Raw genomic sequence first — 17,782 nt, 5'->3', positions numbered from 1 at the left:
GCTTGATTGCCTCCGGGATTTTTCGCCGCCCGCCCGCCGCTCCGCAAACAGCTTTGCCTTCTTTAACTCTTACCTGCCCAAATGGCACCGCTGGTTTATAACTTCATATGTTGGGCTTCCGTGTAGTTTTATTTTCTGGAATTTCTAGTTATTATTTGTTTTGAAGTAGTTGTATTCCTCTGTAGTTGTTGAGGGAGACCTAGCGTGTCCGTCTAAGCCTCCATCTTGGCCGGAAGTCCTGATCTAGTTTTTTTTCATGGTTTCAAAATAAATATCTGTGGACACAAATGAACACATGTATGGTACTTACCTCTCTTCTGAGCTATAGAACTACTGTCTACTGGACATTTCTGTCTTGACAGTGAACAAACAGTAGTAGTTCTACATATAAAAACCTGCTTATGAACAAATGGTACAAATTCTACGTATGAAAAAGTGAAATGAATTAAAAAAAATTTTTTGTATCCTCACTGGAGGACATACTTATTGATCTTAGAGAGAGGGGAAGGGAGGGAGAGAAACACTGATGTGAGAGAGAAACATAGATTGGTTGCCTCTTACACCCACCCTCACTGGTTCCGAACCCGTAACCCAGGCAATGTACCTTGACTGGGAATTGAACCAGCAGCCTTTTTGTTTATGGGAACATGCTCCAACCAAATGAGCCCAACTGGCCAAGGCTAAATGAATTTTTAAAGCCTTATTCCCCCAACCTTTTCCTCTGATAGTCTCTGTTAACATTAATTACATGTGGTTAGTTAGGTGTGTGCTTGTTCCCTGTGTAGATTATGAGTTCCTTGGAGGCAGAGGCATGTTCATGTTAATCTTTATAAAAAGATGCCTAGTGGTCTGGCTTAATGCAAAGATGAATTCCTTATATCACTTACTTAATCAAGGAACTTAGGAATCATTCTTCTTGCTCTAACTAACCACCCATTTTCAGCTTGACTTTTTTAAAAATATGCTTTATTGATTATTCTGTTACGGTTGCCCCAATTTGTTTTCCCTTTGTTCCCCTCCACCCAGTGACCTCCTTCCCTCCAGTTGTCCCCCCCCTTAGTCCATGCCCGTTGGTTGTGCATATAGTTCTTCTCAACATCTTCCTATCTACTCCACTCCCTCCTACTATGCTTCTTAATTCCTGTACCATCTCCCACCCTACCCCCCTTTCCCCATCCCAGCTGACGTCCACGCAATATATTCCCCATACCTATGGTTCTTTTCCCACTCTCGTTGCCTATTTAGTTTGCCTTCGTTTCGATGCCCTAGCTTCTGTTGTTGTTGTTGTGATAGTTTTCATTTTAATGTTCATAGATTTGACCTTCTCTCTCCTAAACAAGTCTCTTGAACATTTCATATAACAGTGGTTTGGGTCTGATGAACTCCTTCAGTTTTACTTTGTCCCGGAAGCACTTTCTCTGCCTTTCTATTCTGAATGACAGCTTCGCTGGATAGAGTAATTGTGGTTGTAGGTTTTTGCTTTTCATTACTTTGAATATTTCTTGCCAGTCCCTTTTTGCCTACAGAGTTTCTTTTGAGAAATCAGCTGATGGTCTTAGTGGGACCACTTTGTACGTAATTCTCTTCTCTCTTGCTGCTCTTAAGATTCTCTCTTTATCCTTAATTTTCGACATTTTGATTATAATGTGTCTTGGTGTGGTTCTCCCTGGGTCCAGTTTTTTTGGAACTCTTTGTGCTTCCTGGATCCATAATTCTATTTCCTTCCCTAAGTTAGAGAAGTTCTGCTTCATTATTTTTTCACATAATTTTTCAATTTCTAGTTCTTCCCCTTCTGGCAACCCTGTGATTCGGATGTTTGCCTGCTTATAGCTGTCCTATAGGTTTCCGGGCTTCTCCTCATTTTCCTCACTTTTTGTTTCCTCTTTCTGCATTGGTTGACTGTTTGTTCCTTCCCTGTGTTCTGATTTGTTGATTTGATCCCTGGTTTTCCTTCCTTCACAACTTGTTTTGTATGTGTTTTCATTCATTTCAGCAGGACTAGCCTTCATTCCTTCCCCGTCTTGTTTAAGATCTGCTGTCAGGTCTGTAAGCATTTGTATAACCAAAGCTCTGAAGTGTGCCTTAGAAAGATTTCCTGTCTGTTGGTCTGTTAGGTCAGATATTTGCTGTCTGGTCAGCTGCATGACTGGGATCTCTATCATGATCCCTGCCATCCTGACAGTTTTGTGTTTACCTTTGCTTCCTGGGAGGAGCTGTCACACCTCCTGTGCTATAGGGGGCAGAGCCCCATGCAGTCGTCACTACTGGGCAACCCTTCTCACCACACTGTGGCATTTTGTGTGGGGGCAGATGTCCAAGATGGATTCTTGCCATTTACTCTCTGCTGAGAGACTGGGAGCTTCTTCCTCTGTCCCCACCCGCTCCGGCCTTCACAGTCTGAGGCAATGGGGTTCTGCCTTCCCTGGCATTGGAATCGCGAGCTGATGGGTTTGGTCTGCAGTTGGGGGTGCTCCCCAGGTGCTTCTTGCCTCCCCTTAAATACAGGTGTCTGTGCTTACTGCCGTCCCGTTGCTGTCACCGCAGCTGCCACCTCCAGCCCAGCTTGACCTCTCCACCCCGTCTTCGCCCCTCCTACCCGTCCAGACGAGCACCACTTGTTTAGAACTTCATACGTTGGACTTCCATGTAACTTTATTTTCTGGAACTTATGGTTATTTCTGGTTTTGCAGTAGATGTATTCCGTCTTAGTTGTGGAGGGAGATGGAGCCTGTCAGTCTAGGCCTCCATTTTGGCCGGAAGTCTCAGCTTGACTCTTAAGTCCTACCCATTACTGTCTCTGAATATTTGTCAAATTTGTCACTTCCTTGATATTCTTAGTGCCACTGTCATAGCCTTCATCATGCTACTCGGATTGCTAACAGAGCACCGTACTGGTCTTTGTGGCTGTGTTCCATGGGTGTGCTGATAAACCAGCTTTCTGGGAAAATAGGGAAAGCCCTGATTTTGTAAGATATACCAGTTTCCATAGTATAAATCCTCTCACCATGGTCAGTTTTAAGATACCTGCATGTGATGTCAACTGGTTCACACAATTTCTGAAAAGTTAACAGGTCTCAGGAGCCAATATGAGTCAGCTCGAAAACACCATTGTGCAACTAGTTCCTTTTCACTCATCATCCATCTGCTGCTAGAAACTGTTCTTAAAACAAAGGTGACAGTGCTTGTTCTTGGCTTTAAAACCTTAAGTGGGATATAGTCTGAACATTCTGAGGTCTTAACAGCCTCTTTTTAAACTGCCCTCCAGCATTCCTTTAGAACCTCAACTCCTGTTATTCTTAATGCTTTTGCCCAACATACACACTGTGGTCTAGGCATACTTAAGTCAGTTTCCCCTTTTTGTCAAAATATACCACAGTATTTGCTGCCTCTAAAACCTCCCTCTTCTTGGCATGGTCGTCTCTACTTTTCTGCTTGGCAGGCTCCTTAATTCTGAGAACTTGACATACTGAAGGATATGGTTTTCAGAATTAAGGTCAAAACAGTTTCCTTCTTTTACTGCACCCTACTTTAAAAGTAAGCAAGAATGGAGAATGACATTTCCAGCTGATATATAGATAAATTAATTCAACCAGTATGGAGCACCCTCCATGTGTCAGGCATTGTTCAGGCTGTAGGGACATGGTAGTAAATAAAGACTGCCCTCATAGAGCACTATATATGTATATATGGTGGGTGTATATATATATATATATAGTGGATATAGAGAAATGAAGTTTTCACAAGAACTCTATTTTGCTTGTATTATAATCTGTCAGAGCAGCCTTTCCTATACCTATCATATGGTTAGGAAATAGTGGATTATACCTATATCAAGTTCACGTGTATATATTTATTTTTAACTCATAATTCTCTCCAATTTATTTTCTTTCATTCATAGGTTTGTGGATTTCTATACAGAAAGTTATCAACATCTAACATCACTTTTTCCTGTCTACTAATTGTCTATTTTGAACAGTTTCTCTTTTCATTTACTATTTCACCCATAAATTCTAAATTTTAGTAATACCTCTATAAGTTTGTATTTACCTATTGCTGTTAAAAATCTAGATTCAGACTTCTGGTCAAGATGGAGGTGTAGGTAAACGTGGCTCACCTCCTCGCATGACTATAGCAAAATTACAACTAAAATATAGAACAGCCATCACTCAGAACCATAAGAAAATCAAGCTGTTTAGAAGTCTGACAACTAAAGAATTAAACCATATTCATGCATATGGGTAGGAGGGATGGAGGGGCGGAGAGGTGGAACTGGTTGGTCCCAAATCCACATGTGGTGGATATAAAATGGACGGATATTCTCAGGAGCAAGGCATTCCATCCTCACACCAGACTACCCAGTCCAGGGTCCCAGTACCAGGAAGATAAGTTCCCATAACTTCTGGCTGTAAAAACTAGTGGGGGCTGGGTGTATGGAAGAAACTGTGGGATTCTCAGGCATCTCCTCTAAAAGGACCTTGCACTGCACACAGACTTAGTCTCACTCCCTCTGTGCTACAGCACTGGGGCAGCAGCTTGAAGGGCACCAGTTGGCATACAGGGAAGAACTGAAGTGTCTGGCATCAGGGTGAGAGCTGGGTGACAGCTTCCTCCCACACAGAACTGCAGACAGTGGCCATTGTACCTATTCTGAGCCCTCCCCCACACAGAGCCACAGTATGGCAGCACCATATCTGAATCTCTATCACCCTGGCTCCCATGGTAAGCCTTGACCTGACGATTACCTAGGATCTCCCCAAGCTGGTAACAGTGGCTTTTTCATATGAAGGGCTGGTCTAGTTGCAGGTTGCAGACCTTCCTAAATCTGCTCAAACAAGCAACAGATGACCCCCTCCCCCCCAATACCTCTCACTGAGGCCCAGCATTAGCAGCAGCCATCTGCAAATTGCTTAATAATTTATGCCAAGGAGCCGCATACAGAACATGGGTGGAGGCTTATCTTTGCCTGCATCACCTGGGAAACCCCAGAGCTTGCACACCCAGCGAACAGTTAACAGACCATGTTAGAACACCAGCCAACCACCTCCATAGCCCGGGAGGGAGGTGATTGCTGGTCAGAGGTCATGGCCAGTACTACCAGCTCTCTGGACTGGGTAAATCCCTCCCATTGACCTGCTGACAGCAATCAAGGCTCATCTATAAGAAGAGGGAGTACTCAGCCCACATGGAGGGCACACCTCGAGTACACAGCTTGGGAGATAGGGGAGGCTGTGTCACTGAACCCTATAGGACACCTACTACATTAGGCTATGCTACGAAGACAAAGAGTCAAAGCAGCTCTACCTAATATATATAAACAAATACAGGGAGGCTGCCAAAATATGAGGAGACAAAGAAATATGGCCCAAATTAAAGAACAGAACAAAACTCCAGGAAAAGACCTAAGCAAAATGGAGATAATCAGATGCAGAATTCAAATTGCTGGTTATAAGGATGCTCAAGGAACTCAGGGGGTACTTCGACAGCATAAATAAGACCCAGGCAGAAATGAAGGATATACTGTTACGACAGATTCAGTGAGAATAAACCACTTGGAGACAGTGGATAAGGAAAGCAAAGGGTTTATTGCCGGCGGCCAGGCTGAGACTATGTCTCTAAAATGGTGCCTGATGGGGTTTAGGGCAGGGTTTATGTAGCAGATTTTCAGGTGGGAAGCCGGGTGGGACAGGTTTTGTTGTAATCAGGTTGTGCAACTGCGGGTTGCTAACTGTTCCAGGAACTGGGGCTGCACCTGGTCGGAACATGACTGTCATGGGACATTGGGCTGCCAGGTACTGGAAGCCCTGCAAGGGAAATGTCTCAAAGAGGCAATTACTTGATGCTAGCAGCAGACATTTGCAAATTTCTACAGGCCTTAGGCAATGGGGCCCTTAGGGGATGATGGAGTTCCTTACAAGGAATGGCTGAAGCCCCTACAATACTAACTGAAATAAAGAACAATTTACAGGGAATCAACAGAAAAAGGGATGGAGCCAGGAATCAAATCAGAGATTTGGAGCATAAGGAAGAAGACATCCAATGAGTACAGCAAGAAGAAAAAAGAATCCAAAAAATTGAGGCTAGAATAAGCAGCTTCTGGGACAACTTCAAGTGTTCTAACATGCACATCATAGGGGTGACAGAAGGAGATGAAAAAGAGCAGGAAATTTGAATCCTATTTGAAAAAATAATAAAAGAAAACTTTTCTAATTTGGCAAAAAATAGACATGCAAATCCAGGAAGCAGAGCCCCAAACAAGAAGGAGATAAAGAGGATCACACCAAGACACATCATAATTAAAATGCCAAAGATTAAAGATAGAGAATCTTGAAAGCAGCAAGAGAAAAGTTAGATACCTACAAGGGAGCTGTTATAAAACTGTCAGCTGATTTCTCAAAAGAAACTTTGCAGGCAAGAAGGGGCTGGCAAGAAGTATTCAAAGTAATGAAAAGCAAGGACCAACAACCTAGATTACTCTATCCAGCAAAGTTATCATTTAGAATGGAAGGACAGATAAAGTGCTTCCCCGACATGGTAAAACTAAAGGAGTTCATCTCACCAAACCATTATTATATGAAATGCTGAAGGGACTTATTTAAGAAAAAGAAGATCAAAACTATGAACATTAAAATGGCAATAAATATGTAACTATCAACAATTGAATCTAAAAAACAAACTAAACAGAAGCAGAATCATAGATATGGAGAACATTGGGATGGTTGGCCAGTGGGAAAGGGGTGCTGGGGAAATGGAGAAAAGGTAAAGGGATTAAAAAATACAAATTGGTAGTTACACAATAGGCAGGGTGATGTTAAGAGCAAGTATAGGAAATGGAATTGCCAAAGAATTTACATGCATGACCCATGACATGAACAAAGGAGAGGATCATTGGAGGGAGTTGAGGGTGCTTGGTAGAGGGGGGCAAAGGAGGAAAAATTGGGACAGATGTAGCATAATCAATGAAAAAAGTCCAGATTCACCATTTTATAACAGTAGTTGTGCTTTGATCTAGAGATACCAGAGACCATAAATATCAAATATAGTCAATTTTCCTCTTGTGATGATCAAGGACCTTGATTTCTTGCCTTAAAGGCTATGGTGAGTAGTTAGTTTTTAATTTTTTATTGAGTATCTTTATTTTTTGACTCACTGTCTAAAATTAATTTTTAGCAGTGTAGCATAGTGGTTCAGAATGTGGGCTGTAAAGCTAGATTGCCTGAGTTCAAATCTCAGCCATGTCTGTATCTGTCTTCATTTGTGAAATGGGGAAAGTGATAGTCCAAATGGGTTGTGTGAAGATTGAATGAATTAATCTTGCCAGGTGTTTAGATTGATGCCTGGTACATAGTAAGCTCTCAGTGAATGTTACCCTTCTCTTCTGCTGCCTCCTCTCCTTCTCATTTACAACAGAAAGTATATACAACAGTTTCTGGTGATTGTAATTATTCTGTTGTTTAATATCTGGTTTAGTACAGTGTAATTAATAAATAAAGACTTTTCCTTATATTTTCTACAGAATGTTATAGTGATTTTCTAAGTGAAGACTTTGATGTGAAGACTTATACTTCTCAATCTATTCATCAAGCTGTAATTGCTGAACAAATAGCAAAACTTGCCCAAGGAATTAGTCAGTTGGACAAAGAACTACACTTACAGGTAATTCCAATCTTCTAGATCATACAGATTATTCAGCCTAAAGTGATAGTTCATCATTTTTATAATCTTTTTATTATTTAATCAAAATGCATATTTACATAAACAAATGTATAACTTACTAGTGTTGCTTATTTTTCAAATTACACTTTTGAAAAGATTTCTGTAATTCACTTTTTGTTAATTGAAAAAATAATATTCCCATCTGTCTAAAACTTATTATTCATACTTTGTTTTCACCACCTTAATTGATGTGCAATGACTGTAGGTAGGCAAAGAATAAAATGACTTTGATAAAGATAATAGAAAATGGAATTTTGAAATTGTGAATAAGAAAAATTGGGATGTTCACATTGGCAGGTCACACTTTATGAGCACAAAGTGTAACAATTACTGAAATTATGGAAAGTTGATGAATTTGTGATGGATAGACCACAATAGAGGGAGTTAGGAGATGGGTCCTAATCTCAGCTGTGCTCTTGCCTTTTATACCTTTTAATGCCTTTGAGTCTTGCTTTGAAAAAATCTATTAAGTGAGTTAGAGTGAATAAGGAAAAGGAAATTGTAGTAGAAAATCCTTAAGGTTCCTTTCTCTACTACATTTCTGTAATTTAAAAAAATTATTTTTTATTTTTCCACTGCAGTTGATATTCAATATTATTCTGTATTAGTTTCAGATGTACAGCAAAGTTGTTAGGAAGTCATGTGCTCTACAGGGTGGTCCCCATGCTGCTTCAAATACCCTCTTGGGCCCATACATATTTATCTTGATATTAACTATATTCTCTACACTGTAAGCTGCATTGCTGTGGCTATTCTGTAACTACCAATTTGTACTGTTAAACCTTTTACCTTTTTTCACCCAACCTCCTTAATCCCATCCCTCTGTCAGTCTGTTCTCTGTCTCTATGAGTCTGTTTCTGTTTTGTTTGCTTATTTTTTTGTTAGATTCCACATATAAGTGAGTGACATCATGGTATTTGTCTTCCTCTATCTGACTTATTTCACTTAGCCTAATATCCTCTATGTCCATCCATACTGTTGGAAAATGTAAGATTTCCCTCTTTTTTACAGCTATGTATTATTCCATTGTGTTAATGTACCACAGCTTTTTAATCCACTAATCTGCTTGGTTTGCTTCCATATCTTGGCTGTTATAAATAATGCTGCAATGAACATAAGGGTGCCTATATTCTTTTTAATTATTGTTTTTGGTTTCTTCAGATATATTCCTAGAATGGAATCGCTGGGACATAAGGCCATTCCGTTTTTAATTTCTTGAGGAAACATCACACTGTTTCCATAGGGTTGCACTAATCTGCATTCCCACCAACACTGCATTAGAGTTACCTTTTCTCCACATCCTTGACTATACTTGTTCGTTTATTTATTGAAGATATCCATTCTGACAGGCGTGAGGTGGTATCTTGTGGTTTTGGTTTGCATTTATCTGATGATTAGTGCTGTTGAGCAACTTTTTGTATGTCTATTGGTTATCTGTATGTCTTCCTTAAAGAAGTGTCTATTCAGGTATTTCTCCACTTTTTAATTGGATTTTTTTTTTCTTGTATTGTCTGACTTCTTTATAAATCTCAGATATTAACTCTTATCAGATATATCATTGGCCAATATGTTCTTCCATTCAGTAGGTTGTCTTTTTGGTTTGATGATGGTTTCCTTTGCTGTACAAAAAGTTTTTAGTTTGATGTAGTGCCATTTGTCTATTTTTTCTTTAGTTTCCCTTGCGTAAGGAGATGTATCAGAAAAATACATTGCTACAAGAAATGTCTGAGATTTTACTGCCTATGTTTACTAGTAGCATTTTTATGAGTTCGAGTCTTAGATTTAAGTCTTTTATTTATTTTTAATTTATTTTTGAGGGTATTTTTTGTTTTTGTTTTGCCTGTATCTGTCCAATTTTCCCAACATAATTTACTGAATAAACTGTCTTTACCCTACTGTATGTTCTTGTCTCCTTTGTCAAATATTAATTGACCACAGAGGTGTGGATTAATTTCTAGGTTCTCTGTTTTGTTCCATTAATCTATATGTCTTTTTATGCCAGTACCATGCTATTTTGATTACTATGGCTTGATACAGGTAGCATGATACCTCCAATTTTGTTCTTTCTCATGATTGCTGAGGCTTTTGGGGTCTTTTTTATTAATAATTTCATATTCATTTTTTAATTACTTATTCTAGTTTATGAAAACACTGATGATATTTTGATGGAAATTGTGTTGAATCTATAGATTGCTTTGGGTAGTATGGACATTTTAATGATCTTAATTCTACCTTTTCAAGAACATGGTATATGAGATCTGTTCAGAAGGTATCCAGTGGTGTAATATGAAAAATAGAGACATTTGATGAAGAAAATACAAGAAACATTATACATAGAACAATGATGCCTCAGGACCCTTCAAAGTAGGCACCTTGGGACCTCACACTGTTCTCCCAATCACCATCAGCTCCACTAGTATTTTCTTGAATCCCATCTATGGTCTGAAATCTCTTCCCTTTCAAAGGTGATTTTAGTTTTGGGAAAAGCCTGAAGTTGCAGGGCACCAAATCTGGGCTGTAGGAGGGCTGAGTCACCTGGGTGATTTGATGTTTTGCTAAAAAGCTGCATAAGATGTGATGCATATGTGGGTGCATTGTCGTGATGAAGCTGCCAGTCACTAGTTGCCCATATCTGCAGCCTTGTGAATCATCTGAATAGTTTCTGCGGAGGAATGTTCAAGCCTAATGCAAAATTTGATGCCGATTCACCGCTCTACTTGCTCAGTTATTTTGAGTGTGATGGCCACACAGTACACATGCTCACTCAACAGTGTCTACTGCCCCCACTTACTAGTACAGTGAAGTCATCATTGTTCATGCATGCCCATTCCAGTCCATTCTCCTTGGCTGCCAGGTTACTTCAATGTAATGCAAACCATTCTCATATTAACAATGGCTGGACTTTTTCTAGACAGACCTCACTTATTATATCTTTTTCGGTTTCTTCAGTATCTTCTTCAGCATCTTATAGTTTTCTGAATATAGATATTTTCCTTCTTGGTTAAATTTATTCCTAGGTACCTTATTCTTTTTTTATTTTTTAAATTTTTATTATTTAGAGAGAAGGGAAAGGAGAAAGAGAGGGAAAGAAACATCACTGTGTGGTTGCCTCTCACGCGCCCCCAACTGGGGACCTGGCGTGCAACCTAGGCCTGTGCCCTGACTGGGAATTGAACCAGCGACACTTGGCTCACAGGCTGATGCTCAATCAACTGAGCCACAGCAGCCAGGTGGTACCTTATTCTTTTGATGCAATTGTAAATAGGATTTTTTTCTTAGTCTATCTTTTTGATAGTTTATTATTGGTTTATAAAAATGCAACTGATTTCAGAATATTAATTTTGTATCTTGCTATTTTACTGAATTCATTTATCAGTTTTAGTATTGTTTTGGGAAAATATTTAGGGATATTTATGTCATCTTCAAATAATAGCAGTTCTACTACTTCTTTTCTAACTTTGATGCCTTTTATTTCTTCTTGTGTGATTGATGTGTTTCAGACTTCCAGTACTGTATTGAATAAGAATGGTGAAAGTGGTTTTTGTCCGATTGAGTATGGTGTTGGCCATGGTTTGTCAACTGTGGCCTTTATTATGATGAAGTATAATCGATCCCTCAATTCCCACTCTGCTTGGAGAGTTTTTGATAAATGCATGTTCGATTTTGTCATGTGCTTTTTGTGTATTGGTGTGATCATATGGTTTTTATACTTCATTTTTTTAATGTGGTCTATCATGTTTATTGATTTATGGATATTGTACCATCCTTGCATCCCAGGAATAAGTCGCACTTGCTCATGGTGTATGATCTTTTAAATATATTGCTGGATTAGGTTTGCTAATATTTTGTTGCATCTGTGTTTATCAAAGATATTGGCCCATAATTTTCTTTCTTTGTAGTGTTTTTCTCTGGTTTTGGAATTAGGATAATGCTGGCATTTTGAACAGAGCTTGGGAATCTTCCATCCTCCTGAATTTTTTGGAATAGTTTGAGAGGGATAGGGGTCAGTTGTTCTTTGAATATTGGGTAAAATTCACCCGTGAAGCCATCTGGTCCAGGACTTTTGTTTGCTGAGAGTCTTTTGATTACTGCTTTGATTTTGTTAATTGTAATGGCCTTTTCAGATTTTCTGCTTCTTGATTCAGTTTTAAAAGATCGTATATTTCTAGGAATTTATCCATGTCTTCCAGATTGATAAGTTTGTTGGCATATAATTGTTTATAATCAATTCTATAATTTTTATCAGGTGATTTGATGGTATACTTAACTAGTGTTGCCTTTTGTCTGAGTAGGCTCTTAAATAAATATTTAAATTAATGAACAATTTTATGAATAAATGGACTATTTGCCCAGAAACCTAGAACTGTTCTATCATGAGACATATTTGTGTACGTTTTTGTGTCTTACTTTCTTTATTGATTAAAAGAGCAGCTTAGGACTGGAATGACTTCAAAGGTCACTTTAATTCTAAAATTCTGAGTATAGTATAATTAGAGTTCATTGACAAACATTTATAACACACTTAATTGTCAGGTTGTGAGGATAGAAAAATGAACACACTTTTCTGACCCCAAGGACTCACAGACCAGTGGCAGATACATCAGAAATAATGATATCCAGGTGATGCCTATTTTAAATAGAATGGTACAAAATGTTTATGGAAGCAGGGGAGAATGCCCTTAACTCTGCTTAGGGCTTGCAGGAGGTGCCTTTTTGCAGAAACCATCTGAAATTCTTTCTGCCCTTTTTATGGTGTGTATTTTCCTTATTCCTTGCATGCCTTTTCTGCAGGAATCAGTAAAAACTTAAAATTTATTTAACATCTTGTGAGTACTTGAAATATTTGGGGGACCACTTTGTAAAGTATGTGGTTGTCTAACTACTATACTATACATCTAAAACTAATACAGAAAAATACTTAATGTAAACTGTAATTGAAAAATAAAAAATAAATTAAAAAAATAGAACTGCAAAAAATGTATTTAACATCTCTTACAGGGGGCAAGTTATACTTAGAGTAGTTCTAGGTGTGAGGTAGAAAAAGTCTCTGAGTCCTGGTATAAGAGCTGAACCTGCCATAATTGTTTTCTCCAGGAAAAAATTGGAATGATGCTAACTGTATTGTAAATAAAATATAATAAAAATAATTTAAAATATAATTGAGATGTTTAAGATTACAAAAGATATACTAAGGCATGTTGTGGTTTGGTACAGGAAATATAAACTGTTGTAGGTATTTAAAGCAGGAAGATATTTAATACAGAGAATTGGATGCTTACGTAGTTGTTGGATGTCAGTGAGGGCACTGAGTTGAAGGATCTACCCTAAATGCAACATAGAGGCCCAGAAGCTCCTGACATTACCTTTTATGGCACTGCTAAAATTCTGCTTCTAAATACCTGATAACTAAACTCTGGTATGATCAGCTATCTCAAATTTTTAAAAATCCTTAGGTCTCAGGATCTTGCTTACTAGCTGAAACAGTAGCAGGAAGATAGCTTTCCCTTCTGTCTTCCAGATCTCTTGGAAATTCATTCAGTTGGCTTCAGGGGAGTCTATGAAAGTGTAGTTTTAGACTTTTCAACCTTTCCAAGGTATTTTATCATACGAGACAAAGAGGAATAGAGAATTAAATGAAAATTAGTCTTGTTAGAATAAACATATTGGTGACTACATCAGTGCATTGGGGAAAATTCAGACATCTGGCAATCTTAAGGATATAAGAGACCAAAAAGAACACTTATTTTAGGTGGATATAATGGAAAGGGACTTGGCAGTATAACATGATATCTGAAACAAGACTAAGTGGACGACACAGGAGTTCTAGTGAATGAATCCTTGCTGATTAGGAGTTCCAGTTTAGATTCCACATGGAACTTCTTATTCATTGGAATAAAGGTTACAGATGATAAGGACTTTTGTATTCTAGAGATTCTAGAGATTTCTTGATGTTTCTAGGAATCTCTTGCATGTGGCCTTGAACTCTTGACCTTTTTAGTTTTTAATATGACCATTCACACAGCCCTGATTTTCACAAAAATATCAGCCTTCTGCAGAGAAGAGGATTTGCTGTGACACTGGGAAACTAGAAGCAGATAAGTGTTCAGGATATGGGCACTGACTCTGCTTTATCTTTGCAGATTGGAATGTGGTTTTGATGATGTTGAATTAAGTTCAAGAGCTAAGAGGATCTGATGTTTGAAAATATTCTTTAAAGGGAAAGCGTATGTACCATGGCAAGAGTTAGCCATTTTTTATTTTTCAGTTTTGGCACAACTCCACCTGCATGTCCCATTAGGAAAGCAAGGGTCTAGTAAGAAGGCTGTTTATTTATTTATTTATTTTGGCTCTATGTCGAAGTATAAGCATGTTTGTATTCCTGCTAATAACTCATCTCAAACACACTTTTGTAAACTGTACTTTTTTTCATATCAGTATTTGTCCCTTTCCTATGTGGAGAGAAACCTTCAGTTCTACCTGTGGTTACAAGGGGGAAAAAATCTTATACTTAGAGAATATGCTGATCATTCATTTTTGATTTTCAGGTTGTTGCAAGACATGAAGATTTACTGGCACAAGCAACTGGGATTGAGTCTTTGGAAGGTATATTTCCATTAACTATTACAGGTTATATAGAGCTAGATTAGGGACTGGTAAACTTTTTCTGTTAAGGGTTAGATGGTCAATATTTTAGACTTTGCAGCCCATACTGTTTCTGTTGCAACTACTCAATTGCCATTACAGAGTGAAAGCAGACAGAAAACATGTAAATGAATCCATGTTGTCGTCGTCGTCGTCGTCGTCGGCAGCCGTCCGTCTCGAGAGACGATGGTGTAGCTTCTTAAGAGTCTATCTGCACCGCCGAGAATGGCTGTGCAGTCCGACTCGGGAGTGACACGGTATCTGTCTCCTCCCGTGTTAAATCGACATCTTGCGATGACGCTGGAGTGTCCTCTCCAGTGAAGCTGAAGCTACAGAGCCTGGGCAGGGTGATATGGAGGGTCTGCTGTTGCCCATGCAGCAGACCCAAATGAATCCATGTGGCTGTGTTCTAACAAATCTTGAATGTATCTTTGCTGACCCCTGGGCTAAACTATCTGGGTTCAGATTCTTGCTTTGCCACTTACTAGATGTGTGACTTTTAATGTTTCTGTGCCTCAGTTTATCTATAAGGGAGAGGAGTATTAATATGGTGTTATTCAGAGGATTAAATGAGTTAGCAAAATGCTTAGAACAATTCCTGGCACATATTTAGTGCTTCTATAACTGTTAGTTGATTAAAACAACTAAAACATCAACAGCACCAGAGTGGGTAGTTGTGTAAGTAAGCTTGAATTTTTCCTTAGTTTTGGCTTTCTTTGAAACACTTTTCAATGAAAGTATAGTAGGATAAAAATAAATTGGATCTTTAATTTTATGAATCCTTTTATTTTTGTTTGACTAGATTTTATGAACTTTTTGTTCCCTCTTGATTAAACTATACCTCATAAATATGAAATGTTAATATTGTTTTTACATTATTACTTGTGTTGTGATTACTGTTATTAATCATTGCATGTCAAAGGAAAGCTAAGTGATCTTTTTCTGTGCTGATGAAATTCTTAAGGAGGAAGCATATTGCTTTTTGTGATGCAATATTCTTTAATGCTTTCCCCAGTGTTTCTTATCCACTCAAAAGGTATTATTCTCCGCATATACACTGTTTCTAAGGCATCTCGATGAAGAACTTAGTATTTTCAGAAATAATAGCTTGGTTGATATTTTAATATTTAGGATGTATATCACTTTGTTCTTGGGAAAGTTAAGAGGCTCTAAGTACTGACTTACTACTGGAAATTAGTTATTTTTTTAATCTCTATTTTTTTATGTATTTCTGGAAGCAAGTAAATAATAAGCTGTTTTAATGGTAATTTTTTGAAACAAGTGATAAATGATTTTTTTTCATTTGTAATACCCATAAAGATGGCATAGTAGTACATTAATTTTGAGTGTATATATAAATTTATATATTTATATATGAGTCATCACAACAGAAAGACTTCTTGTTGTGGTTTCCTTATATGTGTTTAGTTCTATAATGTGCCTGTTTTTTCTAAAGCCTATTATATAAAAAGAGATATTCTCATTCGTTCATTGTTCACTCAATGAAATAGTAGTTGGGAACTTGTTAGGTATCAGGCACCTGTGAACAATAGATAAAGTCACTTTTTCTATGGAGCATATGTTGTAGGTGGGGAAGTAGACCAAAAAAATGTACAAATAGGAAACTTCAGTTATTTGCAAATCCTACAAAGAAAATAAAATGGATGATGGGGTGGAGGAAGGGTAGCCCTTTACTAGCTAGAATGGTCAGGGGAGGCCATTTTGAAAAGGTGACATTTGAGTTGAGATCTGAATGATTAGGAAGATCTGCCACATGAAGATCTGGGGAAAAGCTGAGGGACCAATAAATGGGAAGGCAGTATTAGCTTGGCAACCTGAGGGGCAGAAAGAAGTCCAGTGTGATGAGTTTAGTAAACGAGGGGGAGAATTGTAAATGAGGTTCTTGGAAAGGAATTTTGATTTTCATCTGAATGTAATGGTAAACCATTGGAAGATTTTACTTAGGGTTATTATGTGATAAGATTAATGCTCTTGAAAGTTTTATCTGGTGGTTCTATAGGAAGGCAAGAGTAGAAACATTGGTAACAATTTAGAAATTATTAGAGTAGTAGAAGTTGATTAAAGTGGTGGAAGTAAAAGGATTGTGAAAAATGTATGGATAAAATGGGGACAGAGCTGATAGGATTTGTTGATGGGAGATAAAAAGGCCAAGGGAAAAAAGTCACCAGGAGTGATTCCTAAGATTTTGGTTGGGAAAATTGGATAGATGATGGTATGAGTAACTGAGGTGTGTTAGGCTGGAAGAGCAATTTTGATGGGCCCAGGGTAGAGCAGAAGTTTTCTTGGGCATCTTAAATTTGAAATGAGAGAGTTCAGGGATAAAGACTTATGTGCATGGTATGTACATTAGATAGATAGAAAAAAGTCTGTACAAGTATATGTACATGTGTATATAAATGTGTGTATGTATGTATAAAATCAGTATTTTATTGAACAGAGAGTATGTAAAACATTGGGATTGAGTGAAATTCTTAAGAGAGATTGTATTATGATAGAGAACAGAAGATGAGAGAGGATCAAATTTTAAAGTACTCCATCATGTAGAGATCTAACGAAGGAGGAGTAGGAACAAATAATGAGATAGGAGGAAATCCCAGGGAGTGTGATGACTTTGAAGCCCAGAGGACAAAAATGTTTTAGATAGGGAATGGTTTAACTGTGTGATGAATTTCGGAGATTTCGAACAAGATAAAGACAGAACTGACAATTGAATTTGGCATCTTGGAGATTTCTGGTCACCTTGATAAGATCTGACTTGATGGCATATGTATGAAAAGCCTATGGAGATTGCCTTGTGGAGAGAGTAAGATGTACAGAAGTAATGATAACAGGTAAGGGCAGTTCATTCTTGGAGGTTTAAGGTTAATGAGCCATAAAACTAGCTAAAAATGGGAATCTCTGGGGCCAGAAAGGATTCTATTAGACTGAGCCATATGGAATCATACAGGTTTGTATGCTGATAGTGTTACAGAAACAGGGGAGTCCAAAAATCCCCAGAGTTTGCTGCTGTGGGATGGGGAGAAGTAAGCAGCTTTTCAAATGCTTCCACATGCCTGAGGCTGGTGGCTACTGTCTTTCTTATGCAAATGGCTTTAATGCATCCAAAGCCTCAGGTAGATGGGAGGAGTCTTGAACCAGGGGACGGTATGGAAAGCACACAGAGCCTACGTAAGGTTCTGTGAATGGTCAGAACTGTTTGCAACATCCACTGCGTCCGATGACGCAGTCAGGGATATATAAGCAGCTGCAGACATTTTAGCTCAGACTCTCTCGCGCTCTGACTCGGGCTCTCACTTGCGCTCTCGCTCTGGCTCGCGCGCTCTCTCTCTCGCACACTCGCTCTCGGGGTCTCACTCTCGCTCTTGTGTGCTCCCTCCACGTGGCTTGGTGAAGGGGCCTTCTCCAT

The 17,782-nt window shown here is 38.5% G+C and overlaps 1 protein-coding gene across 2 annotated transcripts in view; it reads left to right on the top strand.

Moving 5' to 3' along the window:
* Nucleotides 1–17,782, top strand: part of COG5 (component of oligomeric golgi complex 5) — a 393,705-nt gene that overhangs the window by 6,726 nt on the left and 369,197 nt on the right. For both annotated transcript variants that reach the window (XM_090287339.1, XM_090287341.1), the window contains exons 2-3: nucleotides 7,514–7,653; nucleotides 14,259–14,316. In XM_090287339.1, coding sequence (XP_090143465.1) covers nucleotides 7,514–7,653; nucleotides 14,259–14,316 — 198 coding nt within the window. The remainder of the gene's footprint in view (nucleotides 1–7,513; nucleotides 7,654–14,258; nucleotides 14,317–17,782) is intronic.

Source organism: Furipterus horrens, unplaced genomic scaffold (assembly GCF_987537825.1).
Source record: "Furipterus horrens unplaced genomic scaffold, mFurHor1.1.pri manual_scaffold_9, whole genome shotgun sequence".
NCBI classification, from domain to species: Eukaryota; Metazoa; Chordata; class Mammalia; order Chiroptera; family Furipteridae; genus Furipterus; species Furipterus horrens.
This window is presented reverse-complemented; position numbering and strand designations above follow the sequence as displayed.